Raw genomic sequence first — 24903 nt, 5'->3', positions numbered from 1 at the left:
TGGGTTAGTGTCAGGCCAGAAATCAGATACTTGTTTATAGTACATCCCAGACTCCGTGTCTCGCCTTTCCCTGCTTGCCAGTCATGAATGAATGAGCGGGGGAGGAACAAGGCAGAGGGTACCACCGATGAGCTAGAAATCCGTTTCTGGGGAGCCGGCCAAGCTAAGGGCGGGCGAGCTGGAATGCCCCGTGTCTGTGTGGGTGTGCGTGTGCACGCGTGTGCACAGTTGTGTTTGCATGTGCATATGTGCACGTAGGCCCTGCACACGCTGGAGTGGAGCAGAGGTCCCGAGAGGCAGACTAAGTGCCCTGTTAATGGATGAGCAGCGACAGATGGGAGAGGAAGAAGGATATGCTTGATGATCAACAGGGCCTCACGTGGAGAGCTCTGGGGCTGTGGACGCAGAGGTCACTACCAAAGAACAAACCCGCAGCTCAGTGCACAGAACAGAGAGGAACTTTCCAGCACATTCTTTTTTTTTTTTTTTTTTTTTTTCCTTTGTGGTATGCGGGCCTCTCACTGTTGTGGCCTCCCCCGTTGCGGAGCACAGGCTCCGGACGCGCAGGCTCCGGACGCGCAGGCCCAGCGGCCATGGCTCACGGGCCCAGCCGCTCCGCGGCATATGGGATTCTCCCAGACCGGGGCACGAACCCGTATCCCCTGCATCGGCAGGCGGACTCTCAACCACTTGCGCCACCAGGGAGGCCCTCCAGCACATTCTTTAAAGAGACTCTGAAGTCTGAGATTTCACTGCTGCTCCCCTTCAGGGATCTGGGAGAGTATTTCTTTGGCTATGAGTCAGGGGTTACTCAATGCCCACTGCCTGTAGGCTGACGGCTTGGGAGCAGGGAGACAAAACGGGATGAAGTAGGTGACAGATGGGCAGCTCTCTAACCTCCAGGAGCCGCTTCCCGGATTCCTTCTCCAGGCCCTCCAACCCTCTGGAGGTGGTTTCTCAGCCGTGATGCCCGCCCTCCCGAGTGCCCAGGCCCTTACTTGGGCGGCTTCTCCACGGTGCGATAGGTACTGAAGGCCTGCAGCTGCTGCTGGACACCGGTCAGGGAGTTGGCGAACTTGCGGCTGTTCAGGACAGTGATGGTCTGCTCGATCCAGGTGAGCAGGTCTGAGGCCAGCCCGCTGTACTTTTCAATCATCTTCTCGGTCTCAATGGCATGGTCAATTACCTAGGGAATCACCTTGTGACTCATCCTTGTCAGAAGGGCGAGGACGCCAATGAGGATGCCGCCGGGGACCACAATCGAGGTGGTCCTCCTCCTCGCAAGCCCTGGAGCGTTTACGTTGGGTTTGTTCCCTGAGCCCAAGACCACTGCTGAGCAGGGGGCCGGACTGGAAGTGTGCCGGCAACGTCAGGAGGGACCTGGCTGTGCTCGGGAACAGGAGCAGCTCCCCCCTCCCGAACCCTGTAAAAGATTAGAAAGCTGCCTGTGCGTTCCAATCCAGCCGCCAGAGAGGCCAAGGTCCTGTTTATTTAAGAGTGGGTATTAGGGATGGAGGGCTTCCTGGCATTGTCTTTGCTAAACACCAGTGCACGAAGATGAATGAGAAACAGTCCCTGCCCTGGAGGGGCAAAAGACCTAGCCGGGGAAAGGACTCCAGCACGAGGGTCCATACAGTGGGGTGGCTCCCCTGTACGGTAGGCTGCGGAGCCTAAGAGGCATGAAACCACAATAAACTAACAAGTAAAGAGCCTGTTTTGTTCCTGTGGGAATGCTCACGAGACATGGGTCTGCAGGTGGAAGGTCGGCTCAGAGCTACGGGCTATGACCTTGTTTGGGACAGACCATCAACCTGTGTTGGAATTCAGCTTGGGAGCCATTAACCTGGCAATGCTTGGCTTCAGAGGAAGTTGGTGGGGGGTGATGTGCACCCTCTTCCACAGCTGGGGTCCAGACACAAAGCTCTTAGGGTAGAAAGGGAGCATCTCAGTCAAGGCCTGTGCGTGGCAAGCGGGGAAACGGTGATACTCTGGTTACACAGCAGCTCAGTACCTTGCCAACACGCTTGCCCTCCACTGCCAGCACCTTCATCTTGGAGAAGTAGTGGTAAAACGCCACCACGTAGGTGATGATGGATTTCTCGTCAGGGTTTTCTGTGAAGACATCTGCAAGGGGAAAGGGTGGGCTCTCAGGACCAATCGGAAGTTGGAAATGTCAGGCTCAGGGGGTTCATCTCCCTGTGTCTCCAGCACGAAGTTCAACTACAGGCACCAAGTGACAGGCGAGAGTGGAAGAGGAATAGGCTGCGATTTTAGTGAGAGGATGAAATCCATATTAGGACCACAAAGAATGAAAGAAGGGAAAAGGATGGAAAGACTACAGTGGGCCCCCAGTCAGGCAGGGAAGGTGTCAGGAGCCAGCTTGGGTCTGAAGAGCAGGTTGGAGCGGAGCCCTGGCCCGGCCACCATGCCCACGGCTCTCCCAGCACGGCCCACACTCCTCCAGGTGCCCTGACGGTCTCGTGGGCGCTGGCTCACCTTCAGGGTCGAGGAGCGGGATGATGCCCAGCTGTCGCTCAGCCACGTCGAACGCGTGCTCCAGGTTGTGCCGGGCGTTGGAGTCCTTCAGCTTATCAAAGTCAATCAGGTCGGGCCTGGGGACGAAGCCAGACTGTTAGAGGGCAGGGAGCATGGCATCCCCACCGAAAGGGCAAAGACCCTGGGCAGACGCAGGCAGGTGGCTGAGCCGGAGAAGTGAGAGGAGGAGATGGGACCGAGGAGGGAGCTGTGAGCACCAGCGTGTGAGGAAGGGGGATTTAAGGGAGGCAGGATGCCAAGGGTGAGAGGAGAAGGCGCCATGGCTGTACCATTCCTGTGATGCTTGAACAGCAGCCTACATGTTAAGTGCAAGGTGTCCCAATCCCCCCAGGGCTCTCTGGCTCCCACAGGGGTTCCCGCTCCGCTCCCTCTCTTACCGGTGCTTGTGGATCAGGGCGTTAAAGGCTAGGCCATCCTTCCAGCTGGAGGTGAAGTTGGTGACATTGACATGGGGGTAGCTGCATCCAAGAAAAGCATTAAGAGCTAAGAAACAGATTCTTCTGGGGTCCCTACAAGTGTGTGAACCCAGGGCCAACACCTCAGGAGAGGAGTGGACCGGACCCTTCTCGAGCCCCTTCAACAAGAGGGCAGCCGTTATGTCACACAAAGAGGCTCCTTCATCAGGTGGGCCCAAGAGACTCTCGCCCCCAACAGACCCCATGGTCTGACCCAGGCAATTTGAGGATAGAATCCTGTATTCCGGGCCTGTAAGAATCAGGTCAGGATAGACTGTGCATCAACTACGCCCAAATGGATGTAGTTCTGGGTGATGGCGTCTATGTCCCCTGGGGACGGCAATGCTTGGGAGGCACAGGGGGTGGTGAGGAATGTGGCAGTGGCTGGTCCCCAGGGCATACCCTGCCGTCTTCATCTGACACCATAACAGCAACGCGTCCTTGGCTGAGCGCGTCTCACGACCTTCCTGAGTCTGGACAACGATGTCCTGAATCTGTGGGCACAGGAACAAGAGAGGGAAGACTTAGATTTGCATCTGGCCCAGAGCCTCCCTGCTCTCCCTGGAAGGCCCCCTCGGTCCTTCCTCCTCTGTAGCCGTCCATCCCGTCGCCAGCCCTGCAGCTGCCCCACAGCCTGAGGCCCCGGCTCCTGGAGGCCTGTTTCTCTGCCTTGGTCAGCTTCTCCACGTCAGAGGAGACTGCTCCAACTTGAAACTCGAAGGGGAGGCCAGGACTAAACAGCAGGATGCCCTCATTCCTCCTCAGGAGGTGCGTGCCACCTGGGCCATGGAACGGCATGAACGCTGGAAGGTGCTGTATTTTTTTTTTCTTTTCTTCTTTTTTTTTTTTTGCGGTATGCGGGCCTCTCACTGTTGTGCCCTCTCCCGTTGCGGAGCAAAGGCTCCGGACGCGCAGGCTCAGCGGCCATGGCTCACGGGCCCAGCCGCTCCACGGCATGTGGGATCCTCCCGGACCGGGGCACGAACCCGTGTCCCCTGCATCGGCAGGCGGACTCTCAACCACTGCGCCACCAGGGAAGCCCGGAAGGTGCTGTATTTTGATCAGCAGCTCCTCTTGCCTTTTCATCCTCCCCAATTCTGCTGTTATTACCGTTTCATCATACACACCCTCAGAGAGTGAGACTGGACACCCAAGACCACTTGGGTGAGATCTTCAGGCCGGGAGCTGTGTGTTATCTTCCTTCTCCCTGCCCTTCCCTCCTCCAACTAGGTTCTTTCTGTCCCCAGACCAGCAGGTGGAAGGCCCTGCTTTCCTCCCCTCGGGCTTTCTAAATTCCTTACAAATAAGCGACCTTGAATTTCAGGGTGGGAAGAGAAAAGCTTCTGAGTGAAAAACATAAAAGCAGATCTTCTGCACTCTTGCAATTTCTGAACCAAACTACTTAAAAAACCAAAAAGTGACACATGTGGGGGGAAGGGGACAAAAGTAGATCTTCCAGCCAGATCTCAGCCCAGCTACTAATTTCTATCCTCTCTCTCAAAAGACTAGCTATTGACTGAACAGCTCGCCCTGAGCTTCAGCAACTTGGCGATGCACAGGATGGTTTCTCCTTCCTACAAGCATTGTCCCACAGGACGGGCTTCTAGCCTCCCAGAACGTGCAAACACTTGCACTTATTCACCATTTTATAAGATTCCCAAACCCAGTCTGACCCAGGGAAGCTCCGTCCACCCCCTCTGCCCCCCGGGAACCCACCTGGAAGCGGAGGATGATGGTCCAGATGAGGCCCAGGACCAGGCGGTGGTTGCCATCCACGATGTCGTGGGATCCCATGTTCTCCAGGTGCACACGCTGCTCCTTCAGGAACTGCAGGGCCTTGTCCACATTCTCCAGGCAGTGGATGCGCATCTTCCCCTTCGTGGGCTTTGGCTGAGGGACAGCATGCCCCGTGGGCATGGAAGAACCTCATGGTCACGCCTGGACCAGCTCCGGTCATCAGCATCCACCCTCCATGCCAAACTCCAACTCCCATGCTCACTCCTTGACACTTTTCAACCCCATCCTTTCAGCAAAGTTCAGAGGCTCCCTCTCTTGAGCACCCAGAGTTCTGCAAGTGGGCTGCATCAGTACTGTTCCTGGGTCTAAACAAAGGCTTCTGAGTGGGTGATAAGTGGCATTCAAATATAGTAACACAACAGGTAGTTCGTTGAGCCCTTACTATGTGCTAGGCACAGTTCTAGGAACTGTTTACTGCTGATTGGTGATAAGAATGGCTTTTAGTGTGGTGACTGATAATGGGTCCATTCTGCCATCCTACCTCCTCCCTCCCCACCCCCAAACGGCCTCAGCCAAAGCTCAAGGGGACCACCATTGATAAGTAACTGCATCATCTGAAGGTTTCTTAGTGGTAACTCTCTCTAGTGGGGTAAGAGGCATTCTTCAACTTCAGTCTGGAGTTGAAAAGGCAACAGATGAATGTGGTACCTTACATTCAAACCCTGAGGTCTTAGGCTACTACATCAGGTACAGGTATCGGTTTACACACGGGGGAAATGAGGCAAAGAAGGTCCTGCCTGACAGACCCAAGGTCATAATAGAAGTAACTGAGCAAAACATGAGCCTTGATCTGGCTCTCCTGCAGGGGCAACGTTACCACCAGGTGGGTTACAACTAAGAGGGCCTGTGATAAATTTCCACTTGTTAGAGTGATGGATACACAGGAAAATATCTTTGACACTTTCCTCCTCGTTCCAAGAAGGAGGCAAATTTTTCCAGCTGGGTAATGGGATATGTCTTAGCCTGCGCAAGGAGGCTGAGGGTGGGCCCATTGCAGGCCAGTCACAGATAACCAGATGCCAAGAGGAGAAAGTCAAGAGCTCTGCATGGCTTCTGGGAGGAGCATGAAGGGGTGGGAGTGGCCAGAGGAGGCAAGAAATTCTGAAATGTTTCAGCGAAATTAACAAAAGTTTTGATGATATATTAGATGGAAAGCCAGGCATTTATGCTGGGACATATTTAGATGAACACGTTCAGGGAACCCAGTCAGCCACACGGACACCTCACATCATTAGTACTGAAACCTCCCAAAAGAATAGGGAGAGGGCTTCCCTGGTGGCGCAGTGGTTGAGAGTCCGCCTGCCGATGCAGGGGACGTGGGTTCGTGCCCCGGTCCAGGAAGATCCCACATGCCGCGGAGCGGCTGGGCCCATGAGCCATGGCCGCTGAGCCTGCGCGTCCGGAGCCTGCGCGTCCGGAGCCTGTGCTCCGTAACGGGAGAGGCCACAACAGTGAAAGGCCCGCGTACAGCAAAAAAAAAAAAAAAAGAATAGGGAGAAACCTTGGAAGGCCATGAGAACTGGAGAGGCCCCCAGACCATGTCTTTCCTGAAGAGGGGCGGAGCAGCAGCCACAGGGCCTGGGGAAAGGGGCTTTACCAGCATCTCTCCAGAGAGCACTTCCAGCAGCTTGATGAGCATCCTCCCATCCCGCAGGTCCTTGTAGAGGTCAGTGATGCGGCAGGACACGCGCGCCAGGTGCGAGTTCACCCATTTTGTGAAGGTTTTCTTCTGAACAACTTCCCGCTCATCTGGGTGGGGAGAAGAGCCTTGCGTGAGGTGCCTGAGGTTGGCAGGGTCCATTTGCAATGTGACATGGGGCTGAAGGGTTTTTCACCTTAACTCCAGAGTTGCCCCATCCCTGGCAGAGGAGGTCGATGTATCTATTCCATCCCCTTCTGAGGAGCATTTCTGACCAGAGCATAGCCTTTTGGCTTCACAGGTCCACGTGCTATGACTGGGGCAATGAAGAGGTAACTTCCACCATCACGGTATCAAGACACCCCTAATCCAGTCACCTGCTTCCCTGTACGCATCAGAATGCTCTGGACCACTGGGCCAGCGAGCTCAGAATTCAATGCCAGGTTCACCCGTCCACCCATCCAACAAATATTCCCTCTGCCTAGAATGCTCTCTCTCGGACACTCCACCCCTCACCCCGTTCACCTAACTCCTAGTCATCCTTTAGGAGTCAGTGGAAACAGTGCTTCTCCGGGAACCTAAGCTCTCGCCTAGGTTCTGTCTCTCCTTGTGTGCCCCGACCCCTGCGCATCTGCATTTCTCATTTCTCTCTCCTCATACTCAGATTAGTTGAAAGTCTGTCTTTCCTGCAAGTCTGCAGGCTCCTTGAGCCCAGCAAAATCTGTCTGTCTTGTTCACTTCTAAATCCCCAAGGTCTGGAGTCTGGCACACAGTAGGTCTCCAGAGTTGTACTGTAGCTGACTGTGCAGAGGTTTATTCAGCTCCTACGCCAGGCCTGCTGATACATAAAAGTAAAACAAACTGCCTGCCCTCAAGGAGCTGCTGGTAGGTAGAAGAGAAAGATGAGCCTGGAAACAGTGAAATCATGTGGAATGTGTGATCCACGTAGGGTGAAGGGTAGTGGGGGCTTGGGCTGGGGGCTGTGCATGGCACTAAGCTCTCCTCCTCTCCTGCAGAATGGCAGGCAGGATTTTCCATCTTCAGACCTGGGAAGCTGACATGCCACCGCCAGCCTAAATCAGCCTCAGCCCAAACCAAGCTTCCAGCCCAGGCTGTACCAGTTCGGGTGGGCTACCTTTTAACACCTCTGTTAAAATAAATACAGGGTACTGTAAAATAAATGCTGGTACCTGTATGGTTAGGGCTGGGAAGCTTGATCAAGATGCTGGAGAGAGAACAGAGGCTGGGATAACAGAAAGAATGGGGACAGGGTGAAAGAGAGAGAGAAGAGGGGCAGAAAAGATAGAAACAGGAAGAGAAGTTTGCTTTAGTGAACAGTCTGTGGCAACCTGCTTCTGGGCACTCTGGCGGAGGATTCTAGGCAGGAGATGACCTGGCCATGTGGTCATGGGCCTGGTCCCTGGGGAGGCCATGAAGGGTCCCTGGGGAGAGTGTGTTCAGATTGGTCACAGCCAGGGCAGACTCCGAGCAGTCCAGCCAGGAGGGACTGTCAGTGCCGTGCGAACAAGCTAAACGTCTGCTCAGCTGAGCCCAAACTGTGGAACGGTTGGCTTCTTAAATTATTAAATGTCTGACTTAATAACAACAAAAAGAGGAGCCCAGCCAGCACGGCCTCGAGGGTATAAGCCTGGCAGTTTCTGAGGCTCACAGCATCAAATTCCTTCCTACCTCATGGCTATTTTGGTGTTAGGAACTCAGACCCCTTATTTGCTTATTCATTCATTCAGCAATTGTTCACTGTACAGCTGTTAGGTGCCAGGCTCTGGGTGGAGGGGGAGGCAGCCAAGGACAGGAAGGAGCCCCCATCCTTGACGCAAACTCCATTATAAATATGATGAGTGCTGGAGTCACATGTAAAGAATTCTATGGAAGCCATCTAAATAAGATTTCCAAGAAGAGCAGAAATACTACTAGTGACTATACAAATCTGTAATAAATATAAAACTAAAATGGCACTTGTTTGTTCTGGGCCTCTGGGCAAAGTTTCAGGGGGAAAAGCCCCCTTACTCTATTGGACCACTTCCCTGATTTCAAGGACTGCTTCAGCAAAATGTAACTAAAGTTCTGATGATATATTGGACAGAAAGCAATTGCGTTTATGCTGGAGCCTGTTTAGATTCAACAGAGCCAGCCTCAGTCCCATGATGCTCTCCCTAGAGACCGGATCTGTGCTGTAAGAGGCTAAGCCTTCCAACCGGTGGTGGAGCTCTGTCTAAGGGGCTGAAATTTGTTGCCCCTTTAGAGGTAAGTGTCTCAAAAAGTCAAAGTCCTTTCTTCCCACCTCCTTTTCCTGTCTTTAAGAATCTAAAGAGTTTATTATGTGGGTGCTGAGATGTGTTTATTTGTGCTCAGCAAAGTGTAAGGAAGAGCTGGGCCGTGGAATTTAATTCTAGGCTGCTGGGCTGGCACACACATCAGTGCAGATGTAAATCACCCTTAGATCTCTCCAGTTCTCAACACACAAATAACGCTCCCTGGGCCCCAAAATGCTGGAGCTGCAGGTTTAGAGCTCAGGTAGGAGGCCTCCTGGCTGCATTTTACTTGAAGGCGGGGGTGCAATTGCCCAGGAACCCCAGTACCCTAAAACAGTCTGCAGTGTTGAGACAGGGGAAAGATTCTGCGAGGCTCATGATGGTCATAAGGAGAGGAAGGCCGAGGGGTGGGGATTAATTTCCATCAGCTCATAGCCCTGGCTGCTCCGCATCGGCTCGCTCAGTGCATCCACTCCCAGCAGGCACTCAGTGGAGCCTTCTGAGTGCAGGAGAGGTGGGAGGACCGGAGTGTGTGGACAGGCCGCGGAGGCAGCTGAGCATTGGGCCTGCTGTCCCCAGGAGACCCGGGCCATCCTGCAGGGAACCGCTGTGGAAAAGAGGCCTCAGCAAGGCCCTGCCATGGGCCAGGCCTTATTTCCAGAGCCCTAACCCTGCCAGTGAAGGGGAAGCGGGCAAGTCCACCAGCACGGCCTGAATCAAAGCTACCAGAACCTCAGAAAATACTCACGTCTCTGCAACCATCAAGCTCAGGGCCTCTCCATTGCTGCCTGTTCCTCTCCCCTTTCCTTCCTAGGCTGTGGCCAGCCTCCTTCTTCCCTACAAAACTCCCCTTCCTCTCTGACCAGCTAGCTAGGCTCACTGTCTGGATATTGTGGCCAAGTGCCCTTTCTTTTATGTCCCCCTTCAAAGGTTTAATTTAAGGTCAAATAAACCCAACAAAACTCAAGTGTTTACCCACTAATGAGTTCATACATGGAAAGTGCTTAAAACAGTAGCCAGCACACAGAAAGAAAGCTTGAGGTAAACATGAACTATCACTGTTATCATTGCTGCTCCTATCGTTACTGCCTATAGGGCCCAGATGCTGCAGGGAGCACGAGGCAGGCTCACTCTCCCCAAGGGCTTCGCAATCTAGTTGAGGAAACGAGACACAGACCCACAAATAGTTTTGCAACCACACAAGAGATAAAGGGCAGTTCATTTAATAATACAAAAGCTGTCACAAGGTAATATTGGATTAGTTACCAGATAAATGGCACATACAATAAATGGCCAGGGGTGAAAAAGGAGAGAGGTCATTTTCAATTGGGACACTCAAGGCGGGGCTCATAAAGAAAACCACTTTGCACAGGCAGAAGAGGAAGGAGAGGAGCCACAAGACGGAATGCATAAAAGGACGGAGCTTGTTCAGGGGTTGCTGACTAGCTACAGGTAAGAAGAAAAACGCGTGGAAAATAGGTTTTAAATCGGATGTGGAAAGCCTTGAAGGAAAAGCTAAGAAGTTTAGATTTAATCCTAGAGGTAAAAGGAGACACTAAAGGGGTGGCAGGATCCTTTCCTGAAATAGGAACTTGGAAAACCCCCAATGATAATAAAAAGACAAAACATTTCAGCTTAAATTTTAAAACAATTGTGTAAAATCCATGTAAATCTATAAAGTCTCCCAAGGCACACCAAAGATTTGAACAATTGGAAAAATCACACCCAATTCTTGAATAGGAAAACTCAATATCATAAAGATGTCAATTTACCCTAAAGTTATATATTTAATATTATTTTTAAAATATTTATATTATATAATTTAAATTTTGGGGGGAACTAGACAAATGATTAGAAAACTCATTATAAAAATAAACAAAAACAGGCTTCCCTGCTGGCACAGTGGTTGAGAATCTGCCTGCCAATGCAGGGGATATGGGTTTGATCCCTGGTCTGGGAAGATCCTACATGCCACAGAGCAACAAAGCCCGTGCGCCACAACTACTGAGCCTGCGTGCTGCAACTATTGAAGCCCGCGCACCTAGAGCCCGTGCCCCACAACAAGAGAAGCCACCGCAATGAAAAGCCCGCACATTGCAACAACGAGTAGCCCCGGCTCACTGCAACTAGAGAAAGCCTGCGCACAGCAACAAAGACCCAACACAGCCAAAAATAAATAAAATAAATAGATGTATTAAATAAATAAAATAAACAAAAATAGCTAGGAAAGTTTCAGAAAAGAAGAGTAATAAAGGGTAACCCACATTCCTAGGTGTTTTTTCTAACAAATATTAAAGTATAGTATAAAGTTATAATAATGAAACTGTGTGGTACTAGCATATGAATATATAGACACATCAATGGAAGAGAAATAGTCCCAAGTATATATAGCCATTTAATATCTGATAAAGGTGGCACGTCAAATGTGAAGGGAAAAGATGGATTACTGGGTACAGGGTGTTGACAAAACTAGATGACCATCCAGGAAAAATTAAGTTAAATTCATATCTCATACTCCAGGATAAATTTCACTGTGGTCAAAAATTGAAATGTAAAAAATAAAACCATAAAAATACCAAAATCAATCATGATAGAATGTTTTTTATAATGTTAGTGTAGGGAAGGGACTTCTAACTCTGAAACAAAGTCCAAAAACCATAAAATAAAAGATTGAAAGTTCAGCTGCATCAAAAAAAGTTCTGTGTGAGATATAATACCATAAGCAAAGTCAAACAAACAAGGAAAATTATCTGTAACTCATATCACAAAGGGCTAACTTACCTAGTATGTAAAGAACATCTACAGATTAATAAGGAAAAAGATCAATAATCCAATAGCAAAATGGACTAAGAATGTGAACAAAGAGTTAATAGAAAAAAATTATAAAAGTCTCTTAAATGTATAAAAAGTTGTCCAGGCTATTCATAATAGAAGTACAAATTACAAGTATACACATACACACAAACTTAATACACAGTCCTTAATTAGTTTGAACAAACTAATCATAAAAGACATCTTTGAGACAACTGGGAAAATTTGAATATTAAGCTGGTATTAAATTGTATTATGGAATTCTTAATTATATGAGGTGTAATAACAGAATTATAGCTAGGTGGGAAATGCTCTTGTTATTCAGATATTCATACTAAAGTATTATGATAAATTAAGTATTATAGTAAAATGTCATGATAATCTTCAATTTACTTTAAAAATACCCCTACCCCAAAATGGACAAGCAAATATGGCCAAATATTAACAGTTAAATCAAGGTGATGATTCTTTGTACTTTTTCTCTACTTTCTTGCATGTTTTAAAATTTTGATACTAAAAGTCCAAAAGCGAAATGAAAGTACATCAAGACACTATGTTTCACTTATCAGATGCACAAAGATCCAAAAGTGTGATAAAATACCACATTGGCAAGGATGCAGGGGAAAAAACATTCATACGCTGCTGGAGAGGGTATAAAAGGCAATTTGGCAAGACGGATCAGAATTACAACTATAGATACTTTTGGACCCAGTAATTCCACTTCTAGGAATTTATCCTTCAGATAGACATACATTTACAAAATGATCTACATACAAGTTTATTCATTGCATTTTTGGAAATAGCAGGAGATTGGAAACAGCCTAAATGTCCACCAATAGAGGACTGGTTAAATTAAAATTATATGTCCATACAATGGAATACTATATCTGTAAAAAGAATGAGAAGGCTACTTGTGTACTAATATAAAAAATCTTCAAGATACATTGGGTGGGGGGACTTTCCTGGTGGCACAGTGGTTAAGAATGCAGGGGAGGGCCTCCCTGGTGGCGCAGTGGTTAAGAGTCCGCCTGCCGATGCAGGGGATGCGGGTTCGTGCCCCGGTCTGGGAGGATCCCATATGCCGCGGAGCGGCTGGGCCCGTGAGCCATGGCCGCTGGGCCTGTGCGTCCGGAGCCTGTGCTCCGCAACGGGAGAGGCCACAACAGTGAGAGGCCCACATACCGCAAAAAAAGAAAAAAAAAAAAAAAAAAAAAAAAAAAAAGAATGCAGGGGACATGGGTTGAGCCCTGGTCCGGGAAAATCCCATATGCCGTGGAGCAACTAAGCCTGTGTGCCACAACTACTGAGCCTGTCCTCTAGAGCCTACAAGCCACAACTACTGAGCCCACGTGCTGCAACTACTGAAGCCCACGGGCCTAGAGCCCGTGCTCTGCAACAAGAGAAGCCACTGCAATGAGAAGCCCACACACCGCAACAAAGAATAGCCCCCAATTGCCACAACTAGAGAAAGCTCGCGCACAGCAACGAAGACCCAATGCAGCCAAAAATAAATAAAATTAAAAAAAGAAAGATACATTGGGTGGGGAAAAAAGAACAATAAGGGACAACATATGGTGAAAAAAAAGCTGAGAAAAACAATATAGACCATTTGCTAATATATGCATAAAACATTCCTGGAAAGATACATGAAAAACTGATAACACTGGCTGTGGGAAAAGAACTGGGTCTGGAGGACTGAGATGGGAATGAAACTGATTTGCCCTTCTGTATCTTTTGAGTTTGACCCACTGGGTGTCTATATCACTTATTCAATACAGAAATACACTTTTCTTTTCTTTTTTTAAAATGAGCCAGTTTTCCAAGGCTTTATCCGTTTGTAGAACACATGGAAATATATTAACAATCATCTTTTTTTTTTTGGCTGCACTGCACAGCTTGCGGGATCTTAGTTCCCCGACCGACTGGGGATTGAATCTGGGCTCCTTGCAGTGGAAGTGCAGAGTCCTAGCTACTGGACCGCCAGGGAATTCCCACACTTTTCTTTTCCTAAAGAAAATATCAAACTTTTTCTCACCCTCTTCTCCAAGATAGTTTAGTTCCTTTGTGCACCCCCACGCCAGGGACTTTTCACCAGACAAAAATCATAAGCATAGTTAACCACCTGAGCCCACGAGAGAGGTGGAAGGGAGAGGGAGAAGGTTTATGAGCTGAGAACACTCCTGTGACACCCTCCCCACCCTGGGACAGAGCCTGGAAGTGAGGTCTGTGGGTCTTGAGGGCAGCGAGGTATACTCTGCCCCACTGCGGCCACACAGCCACGCTAAGGACTTGCCCTCTAGAATATTCCCTACAGAGGTATCAAAGCACACACCTCCCCTTAGGGTCAAGGCTCTTTCCTTCTCTTGTGTTGCACTTCTCCAGACTTCCTCTTGGTTCTTCCTTCAACCTCCCTCCACCATTCTTGCCAGTAGCACAGTAGCTGCTGGCCCCGCCCACACTGGTACCTGCTCTACCTCCTGAAGTCATGGACATCCTGGAAGTTTGTCATTAAAAGTCCCCAGTGGGGCTGTTATAAAAATAAGAGCCTTTTACCCATTGGCTGTTCTTGAGCTAAATGGTAAAGCTGAAATATCTTATCTTTGGAAACAGTCACCCAGTTCTAGGCCCATCTATTTATTCCTGCCATGGCTTCCTGTAAAATTCCTTGACTGTTTCATGCCTCTCCCTCTTTTCTCTGTTAAAAATCTGCTCTCAAAAGTAGAGAATAGCAGCCTATATATGAAGAAGGTGGGAGAAGACCTTTCAATGGCAAGAAAGGATATTATAATACATTTTGAGGGAAAGTTCAGATTATAAAACCACATGCATAATATGAACCCAATATTGCAGACCTATATGCATAGATTCATAGAAAAAAGTTAATGTTGGGCTATGTTATAGCTGGGTATTAAGACTGTGGGTGACATTTTTTTGCTTATCTATGGTTACTAAAATATCTGTAATGAACATGTATTACTTTTATAGTAAGAAACGACAGATGTCATGAAGAAAAATAGGGTATAAAACTCAAACCCCGAGGAATAAATGACTGATGAAAATCAAATAGGTATCCTTCTTGAGCAAGTCTGTATTTTTACCAGCACATGGCTTTAAGCTATCAGTAAAGCTAGGTGGTCAGAAAGGCAAGTGGGAGAAAAGGCACCATGGGAGGCCATGGACCACTAGCCTGGGCCTGGAAACAAGCATTTAATGTTGAGCCCTTTGCAGGTTTACAACTTGGGATTTCCCTCCTTCTCATGTCAGGAAGCCAAGAGCTTAGGGAACCTGAGCAAGGGATACTTTAACTCCCATGAACTTGTGACAAACCTCAATGATACAGATGCCAATCCATTATAAAGCCTAGCATGGGGCAGACCCTCAGGGACACATCATAAATGATGATGCTGGCACAAATTCTACTCTTCCTGTTTAGTTTGGAGAGGAATTTTTCTTTCAACCAATCAACTTTCATTACACTGGTATTGTGAACAGCAAGAACATAGTTCTCCTGCCCATAAGGATTTAAGATCCAACTAGGGTTGATTCTAAGAGAGAACTTTAAGATGCTTACTACATATGCAAATGAATATTTGAATATATACATACTCTTTGATGTGTAAGAATGAAGCACACAAGACTGACTCTAAAAGCGATCAGAGTTGAACACTAAGATGCTGGTTAACTAGATCTGGGTACATTAATACAAAGGAAGACTATACAGCCATGAAAATTATAATCTGCATGTTTACAGACATGAAAAAATATGCATAATATACTGCTCAGTGAAAAACATTCTAAGATTATAGATAATATTAATATTTATACATATACATGCACAGTCATATATCCATAGGCATTACAATATCTATATGGGATATTAACAATGTCTCTAGTTTTCTCTTTTTTATCTGCTTTTCTAATCTTTTCTACACTAAATATATATTCTTGTGTATTAAAATGTTTAAAGATACAAAAGCAATCACCCTATTTTTTAAAAAAATAGTTTTTATATATTATAGGAAAAGAGAAGTTATCATAGAACAGTTTAAATTAAAAAAAGTTTTTTTGAAGAAGACTAGTTTTGATCTGGGACTTGAAGATGATAATGGTTTTAGAATGGCAGGGAAGGAAAGAGGGGTCTTGTTCAAAGCCTCTGGTGGAAACTGGCAAATGTGTATTTGTGGGTGCATGTGTGCATGTAGGTATGCGGGTGCATGTTTTGGGGGTGAGGGAGAGAAGCAGTTAATGCATCAGGGCAAAGAAGTCAAAGGACAGTTTAGGGGGGCTTCCCTGGTGGCGCAGTGGTTGAGAGTCTGCCTGCCGATGCAGGGGACGTGGGTTCGTGCCCCGGTCCGGGAGGATCCCATATGTCGCGGAGCGGCTGGGCCTGTAAGCCATGGCCACTGAGCCTGCGCGTCTGGACCCTGTGCTCCGCAACGGGAGAGGCCACAACAGCGAGAGGCCCGCGTACAGCAAAACAAAACAAAACAAAAAAAGGACAGTCTAGGGAATCTGAACTTTATACTCTGGGAAAAGAAGAGCCAGATAAAGTGACATTTCACTAAAAATTTGTTGGAGGATAAAGATTCTAAGTGCCCTGCACAAATGGGATTGGACAGGGGAGAGGCTGGAGCCCGGGAAACCAGCTTGGAGGTGGCTGCAAAAGTCTGTTTGAGGTGCCGTGGCCCCACTAACGTGAACTATGGAAATACGGACAGGCACCGATCTGGACAGCATCACAGAACAAGGGTCATTTAGCCCTGGCAGGTGACAGCATTTGGAGGCTGTAAGACAGAAGTAAAAATGAGTTCAGGGTTTTGATCAAAGAGGCTCTAGAGGCTGCTGGTGAAAGCAAAACTTTCCCATTCCGACGTATCAGGTGGGGTGTGGAGGGGGAGATCGTACAGGTCTGAAGGACATTCAAGAAAGCTCAAGTGCTGTAGCCTCAACAGCACAGGGCTGATTTTAACACCCTGGGATTCCAGTCTTGTCCTGGCACTTCCTGCCATGTGACCTCCCTCTTCTATAAAGGGGATGGTGATAGCTATACTTTGCCTACTTCAGAGTGGCTGAAGGGTCAGTGAGATCATCTGGTTAGAAAGCACCTAGAACACTAAGCAGCTGTATAAACACCAAGCACTGTTGCCATGCACACAGGTGGTGGCTGCATGGAGAGATGACACTCGCTGAGAACACAAGGCTGCAGAAGTCAAGATGGTCCAGGAACCCAGCCTCAGCCTAGCCTTTAACAAACAGAGAGAATTTCTGGAGAACCCACTGATTTACTGAAAAGGATCAATTCCCTTCCCCAAAGCCAGGAGCCAAAGCTCCTCGGTTCAGGGTAAAGGCATGTGGTCAGCGCTACCTCAAGGGAGCTTCTTCCCAGGCTACGAGCTGGGAAGACCTCCCGCGTCAAGCCCCTTGTGTTATAGGTGAGGAAACTAAGGCCTGGAGGAGCAGAAAAGTAAGTTGGCCAAGGTCGCCTCACTGGGGAAACTCCGTGATAGCCGCAGGAGGACAGAAGAATGACGTGGTGGGGATGGACAACTTTCTGCTCCCTGTGGCCACCAAGCTGACCCTCATTGCCACCTTCTCTTTCCTGGACTCTTGTGCAGCCTCTCCACAACCTGTTCTCCCCACTGAGGCCAGAGTGATCTTTCAAAGCTAAACATAACCATGTCACTTCTTTGTGAAAAGCACTTTCATGGGTTGGGAGAAGTGCCATCCATCCAGCCCTTTACTAAAGGCCACAGCCCCTGTCCTGAGAGCCTATAGCTCTCCCTGCTAAAGGCTCCCACCCTTTGACCCTTCAACTCTGCCACTCCTTTGCAAATAATCCCCTCATTAAACTCCTCCGCCACCGCTTTTGAGTTACCTGCTGCTTGGCCAAGATACCCATGGCCTTTAAGGCCCCCGTGATGTGGCTCCTGTCTGCCCCTCCTGTCTCCACCCACCAGTCCACACTCTCACTAAAACAAGCCCCTACTCATCCTTCGGTGAGTTATAAGCTGTGGGTTATGTTATAAACGCACAGTTCCCAGTTAATAGCATTTATCATCGTTTGTCATGACATACATGTCTATATGTACAAAGACACATGTGTGATTATCTGATCTATTTCTCACTAGACTGTAGAACAAGGTGCCCTGGTTGATCCAGTTTCCAGAGTCTGAAGGCCAAAGGGTTTGGAGGCAAAATTCTCCCAGAGACTAAGCTGCTACCAGCCTCCCTGTCATTCTTTCTCAGTGACATGATAAAAAGGGCAAACGAACAGTTGCCACAGATGCTCTGAAAATGACACTCTTGGCATCTCTTCAGCCAAGCAGCACGCAGGGGGGACCCCATGGGGGGAGAAGGGAGGGAGTGCTGGCTGCTCCCAGGAGCCAAAAGCACAGCCCAGGCCTGGTGTCAGAACCTGCCCTTGGGAATGAAGCTGACAGCCCATAGGAATGTCCCAAAGATGGAGGAGGCTATTAACATGGCTCGCTCAGACCGTGCCGCACAGGGAGGGAACAGAGTGTCATTATTAACCTCGGTGCATTAATATTTGATAAAGCATCTTCATGATGATAGATAGCAGTCACCCAGAACAGGGGAACAGCTGTGGTTCTGCAAAGCATTCTCAAAGAGGAGGAACAGCTTTTATCAAGAGGGGACAATGGGAGAAAGTGTTATGTCCTGGGCAGGGGAAACTGCCCTGGACCACACAGTGAAGGTGGCACACTGGCCTCCCTCGTAGGTTGGTCTACACAGGTAAATGGCAGGTTTCTCTGCACAGTGGCCTGTCTCAGGGGAAGAAGGAGAACTCACAATGGCTGACCTCCAAGAGAGAGCTGCTGAGCCAATTATTTTTTTTCTTCTGACAGCACATTAAAATGATTGCCGATGATTAAAGATATTTCTGTGAATAGTACATTTTCCCAGTATCTAGTCTCTAAATAGAACTCCACTCCATGTTTTGAAATCTGAGAAGAAAACATTTTAAAAATGTCTCGTTAATGACACCATCTTTGTTCTCACAGTTAGCTTAAGAGAGGCATTTGGACCATGCACACCTGAGGCCTTGGTCTCCAGCAGCTGTTTTTGAAACTGTCAACTTAACAGGCTGCCAAGAAGCTGCTGACCCCTCCTGGCACAACTGTGATGGAATCCTGCTCTCTGAAAGAAATCATTCACCCTTTGGACACAAAGCCCTTCTCACACAACTGGGGCACCTGGGCTCAGAGTCATCCTGGTACAGGTGGGGTGAGACTAAGCATCACTTTTTGCCACCAGAGTCAGGAAGGGGTCCATACCACCCTCTCTGGGGAGTGCTTCCGGAGGGTCCAGGCTGGTGGGCAGGGAGTGCCAGGGTCTGAGGACCACTGTCCTAAAGCTCTGATGGAATACCTGCCGGTCACAGAACTTAACCCTGGGGCCTGGGCACAGTGGGTCTGGAAGACATTCAAGGTTCAGAGTGGCAGAAGCCATGTGCTTCAGAGTACAGGGACATGGCCTGCAGTGCACCCGCTGCCCTGTTGCATTCTCTGAATTGTCCTAAAGCAACCTCACCTCTGGCCTCACCTCATTTCTAGTAAGAAGGCTACAAAGAGAGAATGTGGAAAGGAAGCACGTCTCTAGTTTGAAACGTGACTTGGATTCTGATTTAAAGGCAAAAGCAGAGTGGGCTACACAATTTTGTGCGTTTTGTCTTAAAAGGGAGGCTCTGTGTAGTCTGTCCCTTAGTAATTTTTCAATGAGCCAGAAAAGGGGAGAAAGGACGTGTCGGGTCCTCCCCTCCTCACAGCCTCCTCAGACGCCCCAGTCTGCTTTCTGCACTGCAACCTTCCAGATGCCTCTGCACCAATGAGCTGCAAATCACGCAGCGGGAGGCACTTGGGATGCGGGGAGGCTGAGCTGTGTGCGTGCATAAGACAGGCAGGGGATGTGGGCTGGAGGCTCATGCACAAGGTTTCTCTTTTCAGGGCATCTTTCTGTTGCCTTCCTCCAACCACCCCCCACCCCCACCCCCGCCGCAGCCACATCTGCCCCGAGTCAGCATCCTCACCCAGATCACAGGGGTACACAACCAGCTGCGAGGGTGTGTGCAGGCAGAGGCCTCCTCTGGGATGAGGAAAGAGGGCACAAAGGGCAGGCATTCTGGCCGAAAATTCCCCGCAGCCTGCAGTGCTTCGTCCCTCATTCAGACCCGCAAATGTTTGCCTAATGGCGCCCAGTATGAAGGACAGGAAATGGGGTGAGTGACGATGACGATGGCTCGAGGAGACACTGAGAGCTTTTTTTTTTTTACTGAAACACGAAGGCTGGAACCTCTTGGAGAGATAGGAGCTTGGGCTTTCCAGCTGCTCCCCTTCCTCTAACTTTCAAAGCAAGTCCGAAAAGTAGGAGGGTGCCAGAGGCAGTCACCAAAGCAGAGAATGGCCTCCCGTTCAGGAAGAAGCCCCAGGACTTAGCCCCCACTGAACCTCAGGAAGCGCTGCCAGCTTTAGAGGCTGACACTGAGAGCAACATCTGCCCGGCGACCTACCTGCAAATATTCCTGCTGGGCCCCCAACGCTCCCCTTGGCATGCCAAGGTCAAATCCATCCCCATCCAGGAGCCTCCTGCAGTGTTTTCTTACCCACCTCCCCTTTCACTTTAGTCAGGTTGATCCAGTTTCGAACCCAGAGTAATTCATTCTGGAGAGGAGTCAGGTATTTGTATACCAACGTGGCAGTTTCCAGGCAGAATAACCAGAGGGCTTGTTTATTTCGGCCCTGGGAGGAAGAGCCGTGAATGGTCTGAAAGGCTGAATAAGGAGTGCTTCCTTTGGAGCTGAGAGGAAGACAACTTAAGAGGTAGAATAGATGGAGTCCAGCTAACCTAATGCAAGTCTTCTAACCACAGGTCACTAGGCAGAGAGGGACGAGGAGGAGCTGCCACACTAGGAAGAGCATCTCACAAGGCCTCACTGTCCTCTGGTTTCTTGGGCCTTCCTGTCACCCAGCTGATGGCAGACACACACCTGGGATCTAGGCTGGATGCCTTTGGAGAAAGATCTGCACAGCAGCGGGCTTCATCCCCATGGCCATTGGGTCCCTGGGGACCAAGCCAAGAGCTCGAAGTGCAAGCATTAGCCTAATTTCGCTGGTCCCTGGCTCTCTTTTCCAACCCAAGCCTTCTAAGATGAAGGAGCGTGGGGGTTAAGAGGGAAGAAACTGGCCCTGGAACAGGTCAAGGTAACTGGGACATTGACTGAGCTGATGAACTTGAATATCTGAAGTTGGGAGAAGAGAAGGGACAGAAAGATACTATTCCTGGGAGTTCCCTGGCGGTCCAGTGGTTAGGACTCAGCACTTCCACAGCCAAGGGCCCAGGTTCGATCCCTGGTTGGGGGACTAAGATCCCACAAGCCGCAAGGCCAAAAAAAAAAAAAAAAGAAAGATACTATTCCTAAGAAGATTTCCTGTAAATACTAACATTCACCTAGTATTTTATTAATAAAGTAACTTCCATAAACCTTATCTTACTTGATCTTCACAACAACCTTGGGAAAATACTACTGTCTTCATTGTGTAAAACAGGAGATTGGGGGCTTCCCTGGTGGCGCAGTGGTTAAGAATCCACCTGCCAATGCAGGGGACACGGGTTCGAGCCCTGGTCCGGGAAGATCCCACATGCCACGGAACAGCTAAGCCCATGCGCCACAACTACTGAGCCTGTGCTCTAGAGCCTGCGAGCCACAACTACTGAGCCCCTGTGCCACAACTACTGAAGCCCGCGCGCCTAGAGCCAGTGCTCCCAACAAGAGAAGCCACCGCAATGAGAAGCCCGCACACCGCAACGAAGAGTAGCCACAGCTCGCAGCAACTAGAGAAAGCCTGCATGCAGCAACGAAGACCCAACGCAGCCAAAAATAAAATAAATAAAATAAATTTATAAAAAGAAAAACCCAGGAGATTGACTGAACTGTCCTCCATGGCAATAGCATTAGCAGTGGAACCAAGACCTCAATCTGGGTCTTGTGACATTTTCCTCCTCATCCCAGGACCTTCGATTTGAGATGGGAAAGACCAGGCCAACATCTCTAACGCTGCCATCTATACCTACAAAGCAGATCACCGCCATCTTTTAAGAAATATAGGGCTGCATGCCTTCCTTGCCGTAGTACTCCTGGGAGTGGGGGAGTGGCCTCAGAGCACGCTGGAGTAATAGGGACCAAAGGCAGCCTCTGCTTCCTAAGCCTCTTTGGAAAGGCTGAGCCCACCTAGACTGCCAAGGCAGCCCCAAAGTCGGCACTGAAGAGAAAAACGTCAAGAAGTTAAAACCAGTGGGGAGGTGGGTGTGGGAGACTGACGCTGCCTTTCTCTGCTCTGCCTACCCAGCCACTCTACTTTGGACCTTCTCAAAGCTTTAGCTTCTCCCACAGGTCACTCAGAGTGGGCTCTCAGGAGAGAAATTCAGTAAACTGGTTAGGGTTTTCTTTGTTTTAAAAAATCCTGAATGGGCCCCAAACTTGCATGTTTACTTGCAACTCTACGCTCTGGGGGGCTTTCAGATGCTTTTATAGATGAGATGCACACTCATAGTGAGGAGCAGGCAAGGCTGATGGAGGCCCTTTCCTGCTCAACCCAGTTCCACCAGTTTCCCCGGCTGCGCATCCATCAGGCCAGGCTACCACACAGACCGGCCAACTGGACCAACTCTTAGCCCATCGGCCTGTCAGGACCACACACACCCTTCAATCCCCGGCCCCAGGGCCACCTCTTCCATAGACAAGTCCCTGATGCTCCCTGCATCTCCCCCTTTGTTCTCTCACTGCTATTTAATTATGTGTCTTTCCCATAGTTCTTCTCTAATTCTACTCATGCTAATTAATTATGAACATTGTTCATTTCCCTAATAGATCATAAACTCCTCAGAGACAGATACTATGTTGAATCCAACTCTGTGTTCCCCTCCTCTCCACCTTCATGTCTGTGTAGGAGTTTAGCTTTACACATAGTAGGAATGTGATTGATAATTGTTAAAATGGAATTTACCTTGATTTCTTAAAAAACAAGTTACCTGTGAAACACAAAATACAGCCCCACTCCTCTAGCTGTTCTTTGGCAAACTTTATGGAACACAGTATCGCTCTCCCTCCAGCTGTATCCCAGGGTCACTGCAGCCAGACCCAGCCAGCATGAGACACAAAGAAGGTCACCAGACTGGCAAAGGCAAGGGTTCCAAGTTTGGTTATTTAAAGAGGTTAAAATTACATTGGGGTTGGTGCCATTATACATCCCCTAGGAAAACCAAGGAAGGATTTTGTGGGGTAAGGGATGGTGAGGAGGAGATGAAGGAAGAAGAAAGGGAGTTTCCTGCAAAGAGCAAGGACCAAAAGGGTGATGGCTGAGACCTGAAAAGATTCTCCACCGTGACAAGGGAATGAGCTACCCGATCCCTTTTACAGGGATGGGAAACCCAGAGGTGAAATGTCATCACAGCTTCAGAGGGGACCTGCTCAGACTCAAGGTCAGTTGGAGACCCAGACACTTGGGAACAGAGTGGAGGGAGAGAAGGTGGAAGGAACCTCAGAGAGGGCCATGAGCGAGGGGCAGTGGGAGGATCATCCCAGAGAGTGCTTATGGGAAAGCTGTGCCCTTCAAACAAGGCAGAAGATGGAACAATCAATGATGGGGGAAACGAGTCTGCTCTGGGCCGATCACTGGTGGAGCAGGTGAAGGAATCCACCCCTTTCCCAGTTTAGACCCATACACTACCCCATGTAACCCAAACTCTCTTTATTGGTCAAGGACTTAGGGTCAGAACATAGCTACCCTGGGCAGGGCTCCATGGGGGCAATGGTCACAGGGGTTGAAGGGGGGAAAAATCCCAAGAATCAGATCTCAGCCAGCAGGAGGAGGAGAAGCCATTTCCACGAGAGATTAAAGATTCCCTCTCTCTCTCCCTCTCTCTCTCTCTCCCCCTCTCTCTCAGACACACACACACACACAAATCTATTGTGAACCTGCTAAGTAAAAATCTAATTCCAGGGACTTCCCTAGTGGCGCAGTGGTTAAGAATCCGCCTGCCAATGCAGGGGACACGGGTTCGAACCCTGGTCCGGGAAGATCCCACATGCCGTGGAGCAACTAAGCCCTTGCGCCACAACTACTGAGCCTGCGCTCTAGAGCCTGCGCTCCACAAGAGAAGCCACTGTAGTGAGAAGCCCGCAACGAAGAATAGCCCCCGCTCGCCGCAAGTAGAGAAAGCCTGCGTGCAGCAACGAAGACCCAACGCAGCCAAAAATCAATAAATTAATTTTTTTAAAAATCTAATTCCAGTTTGATAAGAGGTTTAGTCCAGAAAATCCTCCTTTCTGAGGCAGTGTGGGGAAGACGTTATCTGTTCTCAGTTTCCTATCAAATCACCCTTTCCTTTCGGGGCCACAGAGAAGATGACGACAGTTCCTCTATCCAGGACCAGGCGGGGGATCGAGGTACATAATGAGGTCCACGCACCTCTGCCCGGCTGTCCCGCCCCTCACACACTCCTTTGCCCAGACCTTCTTTTACTTCTGACTTCGGACACAGGTCATTCAGGACAGATGTTGAGGCCAAGGGCCCACCTGGCAGCACCTCACACCTGGGAGGAAGTGGGGGACATGTGGAGGAGAGGTTGCCTGATCTGTGCTCCCTCCCGAGGGGCGCTGGCCTCTGAGCCACGCAGCCATGTCTCCATCACCGCCGTGCTAGGGCTCATGCCAACGCACACAGAGGATTCACCACAGGTGGGAAGGGTAGTGAACCTCGGGATTAGGCGAGCGGCTCCCCTAACCGCCACGGCCCCAAAGAGTACCTGCCAAGGCCTTGATCCGGGACCTCTCAAAGAGCCTGGCTGAGCTGTTGTCATTATCCAGCTCATCGTCCGGGGCATCCCAGCGGGCATTGATCCGGCTGTACGGTGGCTGGTTGCCCACGTTTTCAAACTCCGTGGCCGATGTCATGTCAGCAGGCTCTCAGCAGCTACGCCTGCCTCAGTCTTCATGGAAGGGTCCCTGGGGGCGGACAGCAACATAGTCAGAGGGTTAGTGCCCACCCCCTTGGACTTTGTCTCAGGGGAAACTTATTTGGAGCATCCAACAGGAGTAGATCCTTGTGGGAGCAGCACACGGTGCCCTCTGCCTGGCCATGCTTCCTACCCAGGGTCTCCAGGTTGTCAGGTATAAAATAATGCAGCAGCAGCAGCAGCAACGGTAACGGTGGCAGTGGCGGTGGGGACGGACAGCTGCATGCAGCAAGGGTCAGGACAGCCAGCAGGTGGAGACGTCAGTCGCAGGCAGGCCCGCTGCCTCCAATCCCACTGCCGCGGCCACCGAGGGGGCTGGCTCTCCTGGGAGCCAGAAGCT

At 49.5% G+C, this 24903-nt stretch overlaps 1 protein-coding gene across 1 annotated transcript in view; it reads right to left on the bottom strand.

Annotated features, from left to right (window-relative positions):
• Positions 1 to 24507, bottom strand: part of SPTB (spectrin beta, erythrocytic) — a 67202-nt gene extending 42695 nt beyond the window's left edge. Inside the window, exons 1-8 of the mRNA XM_060098045.1 lie at positions 24354 to 24507; positions 6406 to 6557; positions 4728 to 4901; positions 3414 to 3505; positions 2934 to 3014; positions 2497 to 2612; positions 2012 to 2124; positions 999 to 1186 (exon numbers count right to left, since the gene is read on the bottom strand). Coding sequence (XP_059954028.1) covers positions 999 to 1186; positions 2012 to 2124; positions 2497 to 2612; positions 2934 to 3014; positions 3414 to 3505; positions 4728 to 4901; positions 6406 to 6557; positions 24354 to 24501 — 1064 coding nt within the window. The 5' untranslated portion in view covers positions 24502 to 24507. The remainder of the gene's footprint in view (positions 1 to 998; positions 1187 to 2011; positions 2125 to 2496; positions 2613 to 2933; positions 3015 to 3413; positions 3506 to 4727; positions 4902 to 6405; positions 6558 to 24353) is intronic.
• Positions 24508 to 24903: the final 396 nt, after the last annotated feature.

This window comes from Mesoplodon densirostris, chromosome 4 (genome assembly GCF_025265405.1).
Source record: "Mesoplodon densirostris isolate mMesDen1 chromosome 4, mMesDen1 primary haplotype, whole genome shotgun sequence".
NCBI lineage: Eukaryota > Metazoa > Chordata > Mammalia > Artiodactyla > Ziphiidae > Mesoplodon > Mesoplodon densirostris.
Note: the sequence above shows the minus strand (reverse complement) of the source record. Positions and strands in the feature narration are given on the sequence as shown.